General features: G+C 41.1%; 1 protein-coding gene across 11 annotated transcripts in view; it reads right to left on the minus strand.

Annotated features, from left to right (window-relative positions):
• Nucleotides 1-20,672, minus strand: part of DOCK10 (dedicator of cytokinesis 10) — a 162,696-nt gene that overhangs the window by 4,538 nt on the left and 137,486 nt on the right. For 10 of the 11 annotated variants that reach the window (XM_075761024.1, XM_075761023.1, XM_075761021.1 and 7 more), the window contains 15 exons: nucleotides 19,845-19,969; nucleotides 19,050-19,162; nucleotides 18,350-18,487; nucleotides 16,603-16,785; nucleotides 15,936-16,046; nucleotides 14,353-14,568; nucleotides 13,584-13,641; nucleotides 13,155-13,253; nucleotides 11,313-11,419; nucleotides 10,711-10,833; nucleotides 9,661-9,774; nucleotides 3,677-3,823; nucleotides 3,025-3,235; nucleotides 553-743; nucleotides 231-331 (listed from right to left, as the gene is read on the minus strand). In XM_075761024.1, coding sequence (XP_075617139.1) covers nucleotides 231-331; nucleotides 553-743; nucleotides 3,025-3,235; nucleotides 3,677-3,823; nucleotides 9,661-9,774; nucleotides 10,711-10,833; nucleotides 11,313-11,419; nucleotides 13,155-13,253; nucleotides 13,584-13,641; nucleotides 14,353-14,568; nucleotides 15,936-16,046; nucleotides 16,603-16,785; nucleotides 18,350-18,487; nucleotides 19,050-19,162; nucleotides 19,845-19,969 — 2,037 coding nt within the window. The remainder of the gene's footprint in view (nucleotides 1-230; nucleotides 332-552; nucleotides 744-3,024; nucleotides 3,236-3,676; nucleotides 3,824-9,660; nucleotides 9,775-10,710; nucleotides 10,834-11,312; nucleotides 11,420-13,154; nucleotides 13,254-13,583; nucleotides 13,642-14,352; nucleotides 14,569-15,935; nucleotides 16,047-16,602; nucleotides 16,786-18,349; nucleotides 18,488-19,049; nucleotides 19,163-19,844; nucleotides 19,970-20,672) is intronic. The other variant, XM_075761022.1, reaches the window with a different exon arrangement.

Below are 20,672 nucleotides of genomic sequence, written 5' to 3' on the forward strand. Positions count from 1 at the left end.
TGCAAGTTACACCTTGTTAGAAGTGAATTTCAGAACTCATCCTCAGACCAAGAGGAACGTAGGCTACCAGGATAGCCCAAAACTTCAGTAAATGTTTTCTTGGGAATGAGTTGTAAGATAAGGTAAATGCAGATGTAAATTAGCCTGGTTCAATTCAGCCTGATTTCATGTCACACCTACTCTGCTACTCATACTATGCAGAGGGTAGAAAGTCTAAACTTAATGTTTACCTGAAGATTTCCTTCAGAAGCTTAACTTGATTATCAGGATATCTCTTAGCATTTGTCTCTTCAAGAAAAGCTCGAGCATAGGCCATTGGTCCAGCATTTACCTGGGGGAAAACCGCACAGCTTAGGTGCACAGAACAAGCGGGTTATTGTGAAAACTTTCCATTCCCTTACATTTGTAGAGTGGGCTCCAACAGCACTGGAATACAAGATATGACTAGAAATATAAAATAGACAAAAAAATGTCTGGAATGATGAAAGTCTGAATAAAAATTTAGGTAGATGCATTGTAAAAAAAAAAAAAAAAAAGGCAAATTGTCATTACCTTGACACTGACACTTCCTTGGAGTTTGAGCTGCAGTCGGATCATGTCCACTTCTTCCATTGTGCAAAGCTGATTGAGCTCTGAGACTTTTTTGGACATCTCATCAATTGCTACTTCGATAGGGTTCAGCTCTGTGCTGGTTTGGCTTATGACTTGAATACGCTTCTTCACGTATGGAAACAAGTGACTGGCTACTCGAAAGCAAGAAATGTATCAGACAAAGTCACCCAACTAGAGAGTATTTAGGAAAGCAAAACAATTAAGTCAAAGTATTAACTTTTGACTTTGTCAGTCTCTTTGTCAATCCATACAAATTAAGTTTTAATCACCAAATGAATGAAAGTGACCCAGCAGGTCCAAATCGAATTTTTATGTACCTGGCACTGGAAGAGCATTTCCTTTTGAATTCACCACTGTTTGCTACTGAGCTCTGTCACATCCACATGGCCAAAACCCTCTCACTGCTCAGATTTTAGAATCCACAAATTTCTTCTTTTGAGTTAAAGCACCAAATGATAAGCCTGTACCAAACTTCAAATGGCTCAAAACCTCCCATCAAACATGTTTCTAGTTAGAGGCAGGAGCCTCCAGTTTAGCTGAATTAGGTATCGCTCACCCACAGATGAACTACTATTAAAACATCATCAAAGAAGTAAGGAGTTACTCTTAGTATTCAACCTAAATACTGCTATAGGAGCTGACAGAGGAATTATTCACCGTTAAAACCCTTCCTTCCAGTCAAGGCCTTTTCACGGATCTCAGGGAGTCTGGCAAAGGTACTGTTATGGTGCATTAGGCCTGATCTAAGCTAACAATCTTTTCCTGATCGCTCTACGCGCTTTGGAAGGCCTCCCAAATGCAGTGTATGCCCTCCTCCGGTGAGCATCTGCTGCCAGTCAGCTGAGACCTAAATGAGCTCCAGCTTACAGGGTAGCTGTCTCCTTTGAGAGCAGGACACCCAGGACTTCCAGAGCTGGAACCATGAGTCACAACCAGGCACGGCAGAGAGCCAGGGATCCACAGACTGCTGCCAGACTGCACTTGTCCTCTGCGCAGCGCAGGCAGCAGGCTCTGGAGCAGAGACGCTGAGCAGGTACCATTCCAGCCACCCAGTACCTCTGCCCAAGCACAATTAATTTCCACTGCTCCTCCAGTCATACCGGTAAGCCTTGCTTTCTTCTCAAACTAAAAGCACTTCTTTTTATGTACAAAGCAAATGAAAATATATGACTTTATCAAAGGGCAGGGGGGTGGGGGGGAAAAGACAGATGTTTCCTTTAGAGAAAAGCACTGAGGTGAGGCAGGTGCCAGAGGGAAAAAGCAAGGGAAAAGAGGTGGTCATCAAATTCCCACCTAACGCTGAAGATGGAGCCAGGCTGAGAGTGGTGGGAGCTGACGACAGCATGTAATAACCTAGGGAAAATATTCTGATGGAAGAACAACCCTCTCTGTTTTTGCCAGACACACCGTAACAGCTGCACTTTCAAGTCAGTGAAACTACCTGCTTCAATACACATCTCAAAACACCTACTGCTGCTCAAGCACTTAAGAAAACCACACACAAGCTACTCCCCCTTTCTTCTTCTTACACGCAAAGCTGTGTCATGTAACGAGATGCCCTCAGACATCAGTGCCTCTTTCCTGACTTGCCAGAACAAAACTTAAGTGACTATGCCTGTACTGTAAGCAGCTTTCTTCACTTTGCCCTTTGGGGGAAGCACTGAAGTTGCTAGGGAACTGGATTTTCTGTCACTCAGGAGCCTTTGCTGTGAACATCAGCCTCTCTGCCCACGAGAACAACGCCTTCATCTCAGACAGTTTCTCATATTCCCAGCCAAAATTCAGACAGGTCAAGTTTCAGTAGCAGTTTCACCAAGGATGCCTCTTTGAAAAGAGATTTCAATCATGATAAGAAACTAAATATTTTCTGTTCAATATGACTCAGTAAGAACAGACATATCTAGCGCTCCTGACATTCTCGTCTTAAAACGCTGATTGTGCCCAACGAGATGAAATCTTACCTCTCACTTTAAAAAAGTCTATATAGTGTGTCTTACTCCCATTTTGAACAAAAACTCCTACCTGCTAAGTTTTACTCTTCTTAGCAGAATAGGCACCGTACTTCACTGTTTCTTTGACTTGTTTATTATTAAAAGAACAACGGTTCTGTGTGCTAAGCTGCCTCCAGCAGAACCACTCCCAAATTACATCACTGCAAGAACAGTTAAGATGTCAATAATAAGGAAAAATAAGACAGCTGATGACTCCACAAATGAAAATAACTTTCCCTAGGACAGTCAGCAGGACTGTAAGAAAGCACATACTTTGCCAACAGACACACTGAAAAGATGACTTATCATTCTGCACACACGCTGTGCCCACTGACTGCAGAAAACCTGGCACGGGGAACACACGGTTTGGCTTAACTGGCAAAGGGGGGAGAGGAGGGGAAAGCAGCCTGAGCAAACGTACTTGTCAGGATTGTGCGCCTCTTGCACTGCTCTTCTACACCTCCGTGCTTTTTTCCTGAGAGTGTGAAAGGTGTTTCAAACACAAAACGATTGATGTTGTGATGCATTTCAAAGTCGGTCTTTCGATCTTCAGCTTCCTTCTCTTCAAAGAAAGGTGTGACATACGTCACCTGGATATAAGCATATTTTGGATCCAGGTCTTTGGGGTTCACCTGTGTAACAGTGGCAAACATAATAAAACTCTGTTAAGTGTGATGAGCTTCCAAGGCATCCATTATATTTCTGATGCTTTTAGCTTTCATAGCAATACCGATTAAAACTGAGACTTCCAAATGTAATATTCAGACCACAGATTAATAGTAAGATATTTAACCAAGACGCCCCTAAGAACAGTGGGATTTTTGAATATAGCCATTGGCAAAAGTGGATGAAAGCTAGTGAGAGAAAATAACCTGCTTCCGCACTGCAGTAAACACCTGCATGCTCTCTGGAGGCATATACAGTGCCATGCTATAAGGAGAGGGTCTTTGGTTGTAAAACTAGGCCATAGTAGTTTACACATACACTCAGTTCACATTCATTCAAAACACAGCTCTCAAAACATGAACCACACACTCACTTCTCCTCGCACAAGAACCGCACGCCTTTTGTACCTTGTTGGAATCCTGGATGATCTTCACGTTATCTATTCCAAACTTGTCTGCATAAAGTTTCATCAGTCTTTGTGAGATCTCAGACAAGCCGGTTAATTTGGGTTCTTTGTAGATATACTCTTTACCTTCCTCCTCTTCAAAAAATCCCTGTTTGGAAAGAAATGGAAGGATACAATGAACACAACAGGCAGGGCAAAGCCTACGCCGAGGTGCTTACATCAGGAACCAAGCTTGCCTGTATACCCACCAGAGCATCCTGTATGTCATTCCCAGTGCCTGAGTTAAAAGCTTACCTCTCTGCGCTCCTAGCAGACACATACCTCGAGGTCTGCATTTATACTGATCTGGTGTCTCTGAGGTTACCCAGGAAATAACTCGTACACATGTATTCATGGAAAAGATCTAGCTGTCTAAAGAGTTAAAGTACTTGAGAATGCTGGTGTGTGTATGATGAAAAAACCCTAATGAATTAAAAATTGGACATTAAAAATTCTTTAAGCTTTAATCATTTGGTTAAACTATTTTGGAAGCACTATGCTAACAGAACATGAGTGTAACAGCTGTTTGCTGGGTGCCCAGCTGGGGTGTGCGCAGCATGCCACCTCCAGCACATCCTAGCTGGGAGCCACGTGTGCAAGCAGAGGCTGGGCACCGCGCAGGGCTCTGCTGCCCGTGGCGATGTGCAGGGCCACTGCGAACCAGTCTGCATCTCTTCAGGGCAGTTGAAGAGGAACTCTGGTGGCATCTTGAAAGGCCGTATGGATTTGCAGCATTTTCAGAGACAATTAGTAAATGAGTTATATTTGAAAAAAAAAAAAAAAAGAAAAAAAAAGAGCACACAGACTGTCCTCCTTTGCAAAAAAGCTCAACCTTGTTAAGGTCATTTACTTATTACACTGGATGGACTTGGCAGAGCTTTAATAAAAGGCTCCATTGAAAAGCTATCAGGCTTCAGAAGAAATGCCGACCTCAGAAAATTAACCCAGCATTGCATCACATGCAGGTGAGACACTCAACCGCTACATGATGAACATGTATATCAACACTCCAGGAGAAGCTCTCCCAGCTGAGCAGAAAGCAGCAGGTGCCCCATTAACAAGGGCTGGATTTATCCCAACACCATGAGCAGCACCAGCCCTCCTCCTAGGATTTCATATGCTGCTGCTGAAATCTGGCAGCATTAACCACTGCAGCTGTACCCAAAGTCTCTTCCTTTCACCTTAACACAAAGTGACCCAGAGGAAAATACCTGAAGCTGCAAGGATGAAGGGGAAAGGAAGAGAGCATTAATGATGTCAGACCCAAGGCCCTTTAAAATTAACACGATGTGGCTTGGACAGCTAATTCTACAATATGCCTAGGCAAACTGTCATCTATTGAAAAAGAGAGAAGTACAAATGAAGTATCTCTTAAATGAAGTCGAGATACCTCCAAAATCTCTTTGGAAGGTACAGGTACTCTTGCAAAAACCAGCCTTTTCATGTTGAGGCACATTTCAACTCTGGCTGCTAAAATTATAAACTAAGCAAATCTTCACAGAAAAATATACAGAACTAAAATAAACTAGCTATAAATTTCAATGTAAAATAAATAATAAAAAAATAAACCCTAAGCTTTATTTCAACAGAGATTAACAAATATGTGCATCTCTGGCTTGTCCTTCAGTGAGGACAAGGGGCAATAAAATTGTCTTTTAATTTGGAAAGTGCCAACAGCAACGTGGGCATTACTGGAAACCAATGACTAATTGCAGCAACAGCAGCTTGTCTGATAGTGTCTTCATCAGTCTCATGGTGACCTTCTAACATTGCACAATTTTTAACGATATTATCAATTAAACTCCATAGACATATGAAAAACTTCACAGGTAATTAGAGAACAAATCTAGAGCTCAAAAGTTGACACTCTATAACCATTTACTGAGCTGGGCAAGCAATTGACTTTCTATTGATTTCCCTGAGAATAGATCTGCAGATCATAACATGGTTTCTGATCTTGTTTCCACTGAAGTAAAACTCCTTTATGTGGGAAAACCTCATTAGTCTCATGCAACCATACTCAAACACGCTACTCAGGATTGCTTCTGTCAAAAAACATCTGTTTTCTGTTACTATTCCATGTTTTCAACAAAAAGCTTCATGTTTTCCAAATTTATCACATAGCAAACTAGAATATAGTTTATCCTCTTAAACACTGATCCTGTGTACGTTTGCATGCTGGAGTACAGTGTTTATATGTAAGTGCCAAATCTCTGTGCTGATGCTGCACGGCACATGAAGATGATATCTATATTAATGCTTTTGCTTAAAAAAAACCCCAAACCACACCTGAAAACAAACAACTAACAGATTTAGTCTTGTCTCTAATGCAAGAGACATCATTTAAGTACATATTCCCTACAGTATTTCAGCTGACAAGTGACAAGCAGAAGCTAATTGTGAGCTATAAATACTTGTGTCTGCCATATGCTATATGTCTGGCAATGACTATTGAAAGCAAGATTAAATCCTTTTTAGGAGCCAAATATCCTCCAATTTCAGGACTTCAAAATACTAAGCAGCCAAGGTCGCATTATCAATGCATATCCCTAGATTATTTTTATACTGGTTTGTTTTGCCTTAAAAGAACAATGCAGCCTTACAGATGAAAATTATTACACGGAGCAGCTGAATGTAATGGAAGGGAGACAGCCTCCTGGACAGGAGGTCATTGGTTTCCACTGAGCTCTGATGTGCTGAGAGTCAAGCTGTGACCTGGGATTGTCACCGTGGGAGCGCTGAAAAGGCCCTTCTTCCTCCCCGTACGCCCTCAGTCACAGCCCTGGGAGCTCACAGTGACTGACTCTTCTCTGCCCTTTGCTGGAAAAATATACTCGGTCCTCACAGCTGATCTGCCGAGGCAAAGCCTTCTGCTTTACCTGCCAAGAATTAGCATTTAGTGGATCCTTCCCTGTCTTTATCGAGTGAGCATCACCTCCTAAGGCAGGTGAGCATGTTGCACTCTTTGGTAAGGAAGCTAGAGCTGGTTTATCACATTTGGAAAAGGGGACACGTCTTCTGATCTTCAGACGTAAAGCCGCAGTCTGCTTACTGCTATGAAAATCTGCCCTCCAACTTCTACAGCTTCTTGCACAAAACCTCAGCTCTACCTTTACCTAATACTGCTCTGAAAACAAGTCTTGAACATTTTTGTTTATCAGCACGAGTTTTCAGCTATTTAATGGCTTTTTTTTTTTTTTTTAATTCAAGAAAGACTTTGACTTCTCAAAACACTGATCTGCAGATAAAATCGGAAGCACTGGCTAGTGTGGCCACTTGGTGGTGCAATGAGATGTTGTCACCACGGGCCCTTAACAGAATTTGCAGTCTAAAACAGCAGCTGCCATGAGATCCGGCTCTCTGAGCTGGCAAATAAAGCTCTCTGGTGAAAACAACCGACTACATCCTCCCTACGGACTATGTTAATTCAAACCATCCTTCCAGAGGGTCCCTGCAGCAATGCAATAACCAAATACTGTCTCTGCCTCTGCATGAAGAACAATGGTTTTCAGGTGCAGCTGCAGATTTTCTTTTTCCACTCAGAACCCCCAAAATTCTCCCTGCAAACAATATTTGCAGTATTCTTTTGTCCTTTAACCTGATTTCTCTGCAGTTTTTGTTTCAGTTAAGGAACAGCAGTGTTCCATTTTTGCAAAACATATATGTATACGTTATTGGTACAATTGATAAAAATGTGTAATGAATAAATGCATATGTGTAAAAATACATTTTTATTGTGCATGCTTAAGTATGTATCTACTCATAGGTATATGATATCACAGTGTACGTATAAGACTGAAAAGGAATCCCATACCTGCATACCAAGTTTCTTTCTGTGGCATTTCTGTTGCAGCGGCCTAGGCAGACCGATTCGTATTGCTTTACACCAGTTTAACTGGGTAATACTAGTAAAACCTGCAGCCTTTACCTTTTGGGAGGAAGGGTGCAAAGACTGCTAGAAGCACAAAAAAAGGGAATTGCTTTTAATGTTTTAAATGAATTGGGCACTGAGACAGCTTTCAGCATGGAGGCCTGCTCTTGGCAACAGAAGGACCAAAAGGCCCCCTACCTTTCCGCATGCACAGCCAAAATGGAACCAAGTGGCACACGGGAAAAATGGACGGGCCAAAATTCAGAACAGAAACCTTCCAAAGGGAAAATATGCAGGCACAACTGGTATATGGGAACAGACTGTTCTCTCTGTCTCTCCATCCAGGTCAAGCTTCATCTGTAGCTCCCACGCCTGCCATGGTGCCTGTGTACTGGTAAGCCCTCCTTAATCAGTTCTGCACACCCACTCCTATTTTCCTTGGTAAATGAGGCACAAGTAACACTGATGGGAATGATCTACCTTTAATTATCCGCTCTGTGCCACAAGTTTTTGTCACTATGCCTCTGCAAGGACCAGTACAGAGCAGTCCCACTTTCTACCCCGTAACATCTCTTCTGCCAGAGGAGAGGAGGAAGCTGTGCTCATTCACATTTAGAGCTCAGTGTCCAGGGGCACCAGGGGACCGACCGAGCAATACGCAGCTACGAAAAAATCATATGCTTTAGAGCACTAAAGCTGTTTAAATGAAGCTGTCCTTGTGGCACTGGCAGCTGAAAAGTCATTGCACTGTAACAGAGATTTTTAACCCAGTTTAGCAGAACTGCTGCAGGTAAATTACCCAGTTAGAAGCAGCTGCCTCTGGGAGAGCCCTGGCAAGAAGCTGCAAGTGGGAGAGTCCTAATTCCCCCTCTGCTGTCCCCGTTTTGAGAAAGGACTCGCCATTGCCCCGACTCCCACTTTGCTTGCTCCTACAGGGACTACCAGGCAGGTGGCTGCACCCTGCCCAGAGCGCTCCAGTTACCACTGCCATGCAGCCGAGGCTGCACAGGCCAGGAAAGCAGGCTTGCATTCAAACAGCATTAATGCTACACTGAGTTTTTCAACAGAGGAAGAAGGGGTCCCGTCCCACTCCCAGTGAAGCTGAAAAACTTTCACTGAGATGAGATGATGCAGCATTGGGCCCCACGGTGCACACACAACATGGCGACAGATACAGCTTGGTAATTCAGGTAACTGAACAAACAAAAATTAGTTTGCAGGATGCAGCAATGAATGAAACGACGTTATTTCATCTGCCACAAACCAAAGAATCGAGAGCACAGGAAAGTTAATGTTAAGTAACAGTACAGGGAAGGATGGAGGACATGTGAGGAGAATTAAACAAAACATGCAAAAGAACTAGACTTACCACAGCCTTGAATAAGATCAAAAGGAGAAAAGAGCAAATTTCTGCGTTAAAATCTAATTAGCAAACAGAATGATTCACATCAATCTGTTGTTTACACACCTTATTATTCTAGAGTAAAGAAGATTGTGCGCTTGCCAAAACCAGGTCTTAAAAGAACATGCTGGATTGCTACACTGGTTTGTAGTGGAAGAAAGCACGAAATAATGCTTTGAGGATGCTGAAGCACAGCAGAGGAAATAAAACTACTCTACAGTATATTGCACAGAATCAGAGGTGGCCTGAAAGCAGAAGTCAGGGTCAGCGAGAAACACAACAAAACATCTACTGCATACTGCTGTGCTTTAAGCTCTGTTTGAAGAGAGGCCATACAACAAAGATGTCTTATCTGGTTTTATTTAAATTTTACTCTGAAAAACCCCGCCCTGCCCCAGTCTCAGTTTTGCTTGATGAAGTCAAGAACTAAAGCTGACGTACAGATCTGTCTCCATTACACCACTAAATCCATAGCAGCAGTTTACACAGATGCAACTGAGTGCTCTCTCTTCTGAGTACAATCCTCTTTGGAGTATGACCCACGAGGCACTTTCTACCCCATGATTCACTGCCACGTGTCTCCCTATTTTAGCTTCCCTGAAATACATCAGGGTAAGAAGAACGTGGCTGAAATCTGGAATCTGTGGAGACAAAAGACCACAAGTTGACTTACCTGCCCATAAAATGCAACACGGTAATATCGCCCAAAGAGACGTTTCTCGGAGTTCACTACTTCTGCAACCTTCAGGTATGAGCGGTGGATGTCGTAGTACAAATCAGACAGTCTCTACATTAAGGAACAAGGAGAGCGAGGGGAAGTGAGAGAGCACGAGTACTTTGGGAAATGACACAAGGGCTCTACGCAAGCATAGCTTGTCTTAACTGGATTACCAAACCTTTGCAAAGATGGCTGCACATGCTAAGATTTAACCTTGTCAGCAGTCACTAAAGATTCATTTCAAGGTTTCTGTCATCTTCTGAGCACAGAGGTTTTTGGCAGTGGGCTGCCTTTGTGTATGGGGCCACACAGGAAGGCGAGCATCTCACCGCTGGGCAGTGGTAGGGACCTACTAAGAGGTCAGAGAACCCAATGTCCTATGTGCAGGTGAAAGCAGGGTGCCAATAACTCCAATCAGCTCCCAACCCCATGCAATGATATGCTATGCACAATTGCCACTAAAAACCACTTTCTCAGGACAGTGAACCAAAATTTTAACTAAGTTTAAATCTGAGGACCTAATTCCTCAGCGTACAGCTTATAGCTACCTACCTCTTTGCTTTTTTTTAATTTTAAACCAGAAAAAGCAGTAAATGAGATTACCATCCGGTTATCCATTATGTATTGAAATTGCCAAATAAATAAGAAATGAAGAAACGTTGGAATTGTGAAGAGATCACATAATTTATCAGTAGTTTCTAAACTTCAATACAACACAAATGTGCTCTTGGTTTAAAAACAGATGTCAAAATTCACATCCACTGGCTAAGACAAGAGGTTTGTTTGAAATTGTTTTGTTCATTTACTGCTGTATTGATGCTGCAAAGAGGAAGGTAGGTGCCAGAGTTTTTCATTTACTCACAGCACAAAGCATTAAAAGGAGAAATTACAGACGGGAAGAAAAAAACCATTCCTTTAAAAGAAAGCAGGTGTTTTTTTTCTCCCTAAAAATTTTGATCTTTGCTGTTGTCTCAAGATAATTAAAAAAAACAAAACAAAACTTACTTTAAAGTCCCTCTGCTTCTCAAAAACAGCAATGATAGGCTTGTTAACCTCAGCAATAAGCTCATATCTCTCAGACTTCCACAGGTATTCAACACACAACTCCAGCTGCTCCACAAGAATATTCTGCAATTCCACAAATACAAATAGTTCAGTGACTCAACAGCTGGTGGCATTTAATTAATAGCAGTGCAGCAAAAGGACATACCACTATTTAATTTTTGTTCTGTATCTTCTATATTAAAATTTATTTAAATGACACAATGTTTAATCAGGTACTGGTGACATAGCTCTTATTTAGATAAAAAAACCTGAAATAACAGTGACATGAAAATACTTGAATACTTGACATCTCATTCAGAAGAACAGGTTTGCTTCATGGGCTCCCCCCGCCCTAACTTCCAGCTCTGGTACCAAATGTTCTGGTTAGCTAAACATTTACTATTTAGTACAACAGCTATGACATTTCACTCCAAAGCTGTGCACCTTTTAATGCTGCCTGAAGTACACTCTCGCTATAATTTGTTGTAACATGCACAGGCATCCATTAGAAATAACATTCTCTGTTAATATAGAACAAGTATATAAATGTTAATGCTGCTGACCTCATTATAGGGAGTGTCTTGCATCCCAGAGTCTTCCTTCATAGCACCTTCTTCTTTAATGTTGGGGGTAATGCTCAGAAAAGCAGGCCATCCCATGGAAAATAAGCCTTGAAGTGCAAGTCATAACAATATCAATTAATGACTGAATAACCAGATAATTCAAAAAGTTACTGGATACCATTAAAACAGAGGTTTTATTTGACTGGATTAGTTACTTTTTTCACAGCCCAAGTGATGAGAAGCACAAGTGGACCTGACTGAATTTATGAGACTATTACACATTTTCTCTATGATATAAATCCACTTCTCCAGGCAAAGGGTAACTATAACATTTTCCTAAGGCAATCTTATTCCTCTCTTTGGCATTTCGGTTCCTTAGCCATACAGCGCTGGCAGTCCTCGTAAAACTACACGTGCAACACTCATCTATACAGGAATTACCATCGCAGGCTGAGGCGAGACAATTTATACTCATGAAACCAGTGCTGTGACTCCTGGCCTGACCTACAGACACTTAATGCTACATGGTGGGACCTGCACTTGTCCCACCTGTCAGGTTTCCTAAGCAAGAGGGGCACAGTCGCCCCAAGCTCACGGCAGCCGATGGGGAGACGGCCGCTCCAGAGCGCAGTGCGCCTTTGCTGGGCTCGAGGACACCCTGGCAGCAGCTCTCCTTACCCTGCCCAGGGTCAGCAGGGTGACTGCAGCCCTAACCGAGGAACTCTCTTGTAGAAAGCTCAGGCTGGTGGCAGAAGCTGCTGATGGGAAGGCTCACAAGGATTAAAACCGAGCTCACATTTAATATTTGCTAAGCTGGGGCCTTAGTGCAATGTTTGCAGAAAGAACAACTTACACAGGCATTGCACATTACAGATCAGGCAGAGTCTGACCTGCAAACATTTTACTACCACTCTTGAAGGGTGAAGGTAAACCTGCCAGTGGAGGCAATGAACTCCTGACACAGTTCACGTTCAATTTAAAAGTAGGAAAATGCTAGTAACGCACAATTAAAAAGCTTTTACACATTGAGACAGAGGGGCTCCTTCCCGTCTGTCAAGTTTTGAAAATCATTTAAACATAGGTTTAAAAGTTCTTCACTCCACCTACTGTGATGTTATTCATGCAAAGTATTTTCCCACTAGTGAACCATCTCCAAAATAGTGCTCTTCACAGACAGCTTCCTTCTAAAAGGATGCATTTTTTCATCTCACTACACAGACTTCCCAGTGTACAGGAGAACCATGGTCTTTCCAAAACAGTTTTCTCTGCCCCAGATATTTGCCCTTGCCCCCAGAAATTGCTCTTGTGAAAATTGCTAAAATATCTCATGCTGAGAATTACTTTGAAATGCATATTTCATGAACTAAATAACCACTGGCATAGGAGTACTTAATAATATAAGCCTGCACTTTATTTCTCTATAATAAGCACCACAGATTAAAAAAAAAATCTTTACCTATACTAAGTTACATATGGATAACCAGATATTAATTCCACCCCCGTGCCCTCCCAGCTTTGGCTAGTCAAGGAACGGGACGTGGATTTGCATGCTAAACACCAATTGACCTGAGCGGGATTTCTGCTGCTGCTGAAGAGCAGACTGCTCTCTTGCTGAAAAAGCCCTTAACCAGCGACATTCGAGCAATTCATCAAACCAGCCAAAGAGCATCAGGAAAGTAACATATAATGTTTCCAACATCACTTGCTTGCTGTTACAGCCATCAACATGCACTATAAATATTTTCCATTTGGTAGATATTTTTCCAGATCAACTGGAGAACAGTAATTTGATTCCCTAATTATGTTATTTGACCCATAAACAGGCACGGTTAGAGCACTCACTTCCTCCATTGTGAGTTGTTAGTAACACATTACTATCAGAGACTTGACCATCTTCCAGGAGCATACGTGAGGTACAAATCTTTTCCATTTTCCAGTAACCTATGATAGTGTAAGATGGTATTAGTACACCGCTACTGGTATGTGTTAATACATGCATATTTAATAACAACAGACTAACAAGTGAAGCATTCTCTTTTAGCACTAGCTTACTGAACATTTAATTAACCCTCTTTACAAAAAACACACGCTTTTACTGTTCCAGAGCTAAGACTAGCATTTATGATATATTTTAAAAATAAAATATTTGGGAAGAATTCAAGCAGCTTTAAGTATGCTTTATATACAAGGAAGGAAAGCAGGACAGCCCAAAATTGTTTTCAGCCATAATGTTTACAGATACATAGCTTGTTTTGAATACGTTGATCTTACCCTTTCTTTTCAGGTATTCCGCAATGAGAGCAGCGATATGAATGTAGCACATAGCAGCCTGTAACGAGAGACCAAGATACATGTATACGTAAAAGTACACTGTATGACTTACAGCATACATGTGATACGGAGCACATACTTTCATCACTGTCAAGTCATGCTGCAGAAAAGGGAAGACAAACTTAATATAACCATTTAAGAAAATAAAGGATTAAGTGATGAAATCCTTCTTGAGCTTTAATTTCACTAGGTGTCTTAGGTAAAGACAGATTTGCTCAAGAAAACCATTAACATTACTTAGTAAATAAGATATTCCTGGGTTATGCACTGGAGTTTTGCATCACCCATTTAATTTTTGATGAGAAGGGCAATGTGTTATAAACAAAGCTCCTCTCCTATGCAGCAGTGGGGGAGAAGAAAATCCTTTATGTAAGTTATGCACTGCTCATAATCTCATCTACACTACGCCTCCTGTGCCTGTTAGGGTTAAGCAGTGGAGATGCTAACGCGATATGACCACAGCTTCCCCGTCAGACATTTTCAAGTCTTGCTGAAGCATGTATCGAGTAGTCATGATTAGGCAAACTGGGATAATGAGCATGTCACATCTGTAGGTGTTTTTCAAATCTGTCATCCTCTAATTTCAAATATAGGAGAGACACTGTATGATTCTCTTAAATCACTGCTGTTGTCTGTCTGTCAGAGCCCTTTTCATCAGAACATCTCAGCCTAAAGACAAGCGGATTTCCTGTATATCTATTTACATTACCTCTGATAAATCTCCATTTCTTGCATGAATCTTGGCCATGCTTTCAAGCCACGTCCTACGTAATTCAGGTGTGCTGGCATATGAATTTGCTAGGCTGTACTGCAGATCCACGAGCATCTCAGGGTCTTTCTCATGCTCCTTCATCTGAGCTGTGGCCATTAAAACTGTTCTGATGCGTTTGGTCAGATCCTTCACCTCTGCTGGGAAATTAACGTTCTTTGGGAAAGATAAGCAATGCATCACTAAAACCATCCAAAGAGCCACATGCAGCACCCCTGAACCAGCTGAAGTCCTGCTTATTGAAGACCTTTCCCCCTTCTCTAATTCTAGGCTTTGAAGCAGAGTCACAGTTCCACGGTACGTACACATTGTATACAAATCCTTGACGTTTACTGACGTGTCATAGCACCTACTAGACGTCCCAGTCAGGCAGCTGCACCCCTGTGTCTGCAGCAACTCCGCTGAAGTCAGCAAACTGAAACATTTGTTCCTCGGTTGCTTACTGGATCCAGAAGTGGATTCTCGTACACTTTCAGCTGACAAACAGCACCGTGCACTATAGATAGTCCTGCTTAACTACACTCACAGCATGTTTCACCGCAGTGAATAAAGCACAACAATCTGGCTCCTGGCCTTCTCACACTGTGGAAGATCAGAACCGAGTCCTTGTATTACTCATATCAGCTGTTCTCAACACATTTAACGCAGGTCTGCAGTTTCTCTTTTTCAGATGGGAAATGAAATACATTTCTATTTTCAGACTTTTTTTCCCCTCGTTCTCTTTGTTTAAAAGTAAAAACATCCTGAAAATTCCTCCTCTATGTCACACAGAGATGAGTGTATCACAGAAGCAGTGTGACTGACTGCAGTGCTGGGAAATCAAAGCTAGACTTTGGAAACAAATACAATTGTAACTGCATCTTATTTAATAAGATATCAAAATACTTGTGCTGATTATCTACCAATTTGCTTATGCCAACTTTATTATTAACCTCAGTGGAGATACCCTAAAGTCACCTTCAGAGAAGGAGAAACACCTCCAAAGTACAAAATTCATGTTGATAAATGTTTGGACAGGAATTGTAAAAATTAAAAATTGGAATCCTTTTCCGATACCTTTAGTGCAGACAATGAATATAATAGCAATGGTAACTAATCTAAAAGCTAAGTGCCTTTTTCAGGGGATTAGCAAGCTGTTGCAAAACCCAACTGTTGTGCATGGTTTTGCTACACATTTACTGAACAGGGACAGTTTGTAGACTAAAAATCGTTTGTCAATGCAATTGTGTTACATTAGCCACAATGCATGATATCTTCTCTGACATGAGGCAAATGAATAAAATAAGCAGTGAATAACAAATAACAGTTTTCAAGTAAAAAACCTCTCTTTGTTTTAAAAATTATTTTCAATTATTAAGTTTCTGAGTCACAAACATTTTTATGAATTTCAGACTGCCTGAAAAAGGCACACTGTGAATGCATAAATCACTGTCAAGCCAGCAATTTTATGCACTGGAACACTTGCTCCTCTGAAATTGTTGACCTTTTGCAAGAGGTAGTGATCGACAAAAAATGTTTCTTACTTTCATCTGCTTGTCTCCATTGGCAAAATTATTTATAATTGCAAGTGAATGTTGAAAACGAGATCCGCCAATCCCTGCATCTGCTATCAGCTGGCTCACTGCTTTGATGAGCTGTATGGGGGGCAAACACAGGGTGCAATTAGCAAAGAAATCAGTTTTTGAACAGTTTTTAATCCCTATTTTAGTATGACTTGATGTACCAGTCTAGCAGAAATGCACTTTTATACCTGTTTTAAGAAGATAACGTACACAAAGACTGTGAGTAACCTTTCCAATGTCTGTAATTGCTCGCATTTTGCAGCATAAGCGCATTGTTACTGGACTTTATATTTCTGTTACTGTACTATCAGATTCTGTTTAGTTCCTCTATCAGCCATGTTCTGACTGCTGTAAGCAATGCACATAAGTCAAGAATAGCTGTTTATCTGGCTATTTATTGGCTATGCGGCTACATTCACAGCTGCTGTCTCTCCCTGGAATAGAGCCTAGCAGCCCAAGAAGAGCAGAGAATCCAGCCCAATGTCTTCAGACTTGGCAGGAAAATCAAGCTGCCACACAGAATTGCCTGAGTACTCCAAAAGAATTGCTTTGCTACAATGCATAAAAATAATAATGATAAAAACCAATGCACATCGGCTAAATACTCATGATCTCACACTTCACTTACCTGTAGATGGGATCTGACTATTGATTTCTGCTTGTTAAATTCAAAGTTCTTTCTCATGAAAAAATAAAGAAGAGCAGATGCCTCTGTCTGAGTCGAACGTGACCTATGGTTACAGCACTTCAGGATTTCATAGCAGAGTGAACCGCAGAGATCTGCTTGTCCTTGGAAGAATGCTGATGGGAACTATTGAAAAAAATGTGTGAATACGTTTAGCACTACACTCAGGCCTTGGTGGAGTTATTCTGAGTCAATGCTTTTTTCTGTTAAGCTTTTAATAAAAAACTCCCTCTCTCCATATTCATTCACAGCAAGGTTTAGTGAAAAAATTAGCCACCGGCTAAACATAATCCCATGTGCAAATTAAGATTAAGTAAAAACTTCACACAAGTTTTCATACAAACACTGTACGCAATGCAACTGTCAAACTGGCCTCCGGGAAGTCCAGACAGCAGCTGGCACACAGCAAGCGTGAAAGTAGAGCAGCCTATCTGCAAGGAATGCAGAACAGCTAACCAGGAAAAGCCTGTGTGGAGTTCTGCACTACTGTAAAAGCTGTTCAGGAGAAAGAAAATACTTTGAGTAGCAAAGTCAGAGAACTTCCAGTTGTCAAGGGTTTGAACAGCAGGAGACAACAGAGAGTGAAGGATGGCTCTCCAGACCATACCTACTATTTATTAGCTGGGTGAATGTAACAGAAGACAGACCGAGGAGAGGCAGAAGACCGTACATATTGACTGCAGATCTCAAGTACCACCCCGAGAGGTTCTGCTGCAGGAACCATGACTGATCCCTGTTCCCACAGAACTACGAAGAGAGAATTCAATCCCGAGAGCTACAGCATGAATGAAAAGGGCGATCCTGGATATTTATTTGTCCTCCCCATTGCACAGAGTTCTTCGGTTCCTGACTGCCTGGTATGTAATTTAAAGCTGTCTGTGGATGGTCTACTTTATATTTTCCCCATGTCCTCAAGCTACGTTACTGGAAGAAGCATGATTTCCTTCTTCTTCCCCTTGAGATAACAACCAGAAGGAGGCCACATGGTTTAAACTGATCTACACGGTTGCGTTTTGTAGAAACATCTGGGAGATCAGGCCAGCCTTGTTTATTCTCACTTCCCGATAGCAATTGTTATGTGTGTGCTACATGCTGGTTAGTTTTAAGAGTATCTCATCTAAGTCTATGACTTGGAAATCACACAGCCTTTGCATTTGGCACAAAGTGTCTAATCGCCCACGATCATTTACATACGTGCAATGCGAGCAAGTAAACAGTCTGACACATAAACACGTTTTTGTCCAAAACCTCTTCCATGTTGAAAACGAGGTATTTGTAAAACTGTATTAGTTGGGATGAACTTCTGGTGAAGTGTATGGAATACTCTCCTGCTAGCTCCTCTGTGAGCAGCTGTAACCATTCACTGACCACGGACCTCTGGGGTTTCAAGCTTTCTTCCACAGGTGGGAAAAGCATGAAAGCCAATGACATAGCCAGATACCACAGACCTGGACATTATTTATCTATTTACTTTCAAGTTACACTTTCTTAGTACATTTTTCATTTTCCAAAACAGAACTAATTTTTCAGATATTGTGAACTTCTCACTTTTAATCAGCAATAAATCAGAAGATCTTTGTCAGGAATGAGCATTAATACAGTGAAAACTCTTTCGAGGTGCCCAACTGTCCTCAAGCTGCACTTGCTGTAACATATTAGTAGGTCAGACTAACAGAATAAAACCAGTTACCTTGCCTACAAACAGCCGTAGGGCAGCAAAGACATGCTTGAGAGCTGCTGCTGACTGGTTGATTTGCAAAAAGAGCATGTGTGTGTCAAACACTTTCTTCATCAATGCATTCTGGCAATCAGATTGCTGGAGCTGCCTCTGAAAAATTCACAGACAAGACAGGACATTCTGGTTATTAAAGTGAATAAACAGAAGAAGGATCTGCTGGACTTTACATCAGAGTTTTCCTAAGGAGATGGTTTTCTCAATGTAAAATCTCTGTGGATGAGGCATTCCCAGCTGCAGACTCTTTTTCATAGAATCACAGAATCATAGAGAGATTCATAGACTCTGAGAGACAGAGAGGTCATCTGGGCCAATATTCATAGAGCAATTTTTAAAGAGACAGAGGATCCACCTGCTGACTTGGAGTGATATAGATGATAAACAGTTCAGAAATCTTTTGTCTAAAATCTCTGAAACCTAGTGGGGTAAGTGTGATTCAGATAATGTGATGTATTAGTAGATGCATGACACTTTCATGCAGAGCAGGGTTGTACATAGCCCTGGATACGGAGGATGCTCTCCTTCCACATCCTTCTATTCAGTTTAGGTACTGTAAGTCAATTCCTTCATAAAATACCTCAGCTTCATTGAGGACTGGCATATCTTATTTCCCTACCCTGCTGTCTCAGGCATTTCAAGTTTTCTGTGTACAAACCTGGTGATTCAGAGTGTAAAGACACAACAGGTCAAGGATTGTGAGGGAAACTTCTGTGGCAATGTTTGCCTCTGTGTCTACGTACTGTACAATGTCCGTTTCACTGGAGCTGCCTGCAACATATACAAAGCAAGATGACAAACAATCTTCTGACCATAGTTAAAGATGATGTAATTCTGCTATCTGGTCATTAAGTCTCAGCACAGTAGAGACGGGTCCTAACTGTGCATTTAACCAAAGGGATATTTTGAGGAAAACTGCTCACAGGAGATCAAAGGGGAGGGAATTTGAGTCAACTTTTACCAGCTCCACCAGTGATGTGAGTATATTCTTTCATTGTTTCTGTTCATCCTCAAATGAGGAGAAAAACCTAATTGGAAAGTGAGATAGATGACTTCAAATCTCATCACTTGAAGAACCTTCTGCCATGAAAAGGTCACTTTTATTGCTAGATGTAATAAATGTAATATTTCAGCCAGTGTACATCTGCTTGTACAGCAAGGTACGTAACCATAGATGGAAGAGATGCTGGGAAGGGGGGGAATAACTTGTCATTAAGGCGATTTAAATATGTGACGTTATTGTAATTCATTTTGTTTCTAAATGAACTTTGACCAAATTTAAACTCAGATTTCTTAGTCTCCTGAAAAAAAGGCAGTCAGTAGCTCTATTTATGTTTAGGCTCTTCTCTTCAGGCTGTGTTTCACTGGCACTCATGAAAACAGATTTAATTGTACAGAGCCTGACCCAAACCCCACAGAATTCCAGAGGGAAGTAAATAATTTTTGTACTTACTTGCTGTATTGCTGTCTATCATCTGCAGGAGTTTGGGGTTAGAAAGTGCATTTTTGCCACGGATTATTGGTAATGTTTGAGATCTGTGATGCTTGTGGCCATCATGACTAGAAGTAGAATGCATCCTGAAATTGAAAGGTACCATTAAAAAACAGAAACAAAGAATAAACTATCATGCCTATACAGAACTGTTCCATGTCATTTAGTCTTTGAGAAGTACTGCAGAAAATTCTAAGTTAAACAAACTGATGCAAAATTTTTTAGAGAAACAAAGATGCAGAAGAAAGCGAGGTGGACAAAACAAACAGATGTGCTCTGATTTCTTGAGATCACAGGAGACAAAACACTCATTAAGCACTGAAAAAAAGCATCAGCTTTAATAGCTGGCTGATGTTTAAAAAACTGCCTTTGGGCAAAGAGAAACTGAGATGAGTTCTATTAATGCAGAATAGAAGAAAAATGTACCCTGCTCATGAAAGAACTAATACAGCTTCTATGAGAGGAAAAAAATGGTGACAAACTGACAATGACAGTAACAATATGCACACGTGTGTGTTCTTTTAACCCTCTGATGCTGACAAACACATTAATTTATAATAAGAAGCTTAGAACTAAACTACCAATGCTTATCATAATTTTTGAAAGGATTTTGAATTTGTAAGCACTATAGAATTCAGCAAGACTTAACATCTCTCAAAATTCAGGTCACTTATTAAAATATACTTTTACTTCATTTCTTTTAAAAAAAATGTAGCTACCTAATTTAAAAATATTCTAAGACAGAATTATTTCCTACACCTAGCTAAACCGTCTTTTGTATTGGTTATT

The sequence above is a fragment of the Balearica regulorum genome, chromosome 9, assembly GCF_011004875.1.
Source record: "Balearica regulorum gibbericeps isolate bBalReg1 chromosome 9, bBalReg1.pri, whole genome shotgun sequence".
Taxonomy (NCBI): domain Eukaryota; kingdom Metazoa; phylum Chordata; class Aves; order Gruiformes; family Gruidae; genus Balearica; species Balearica regulorum.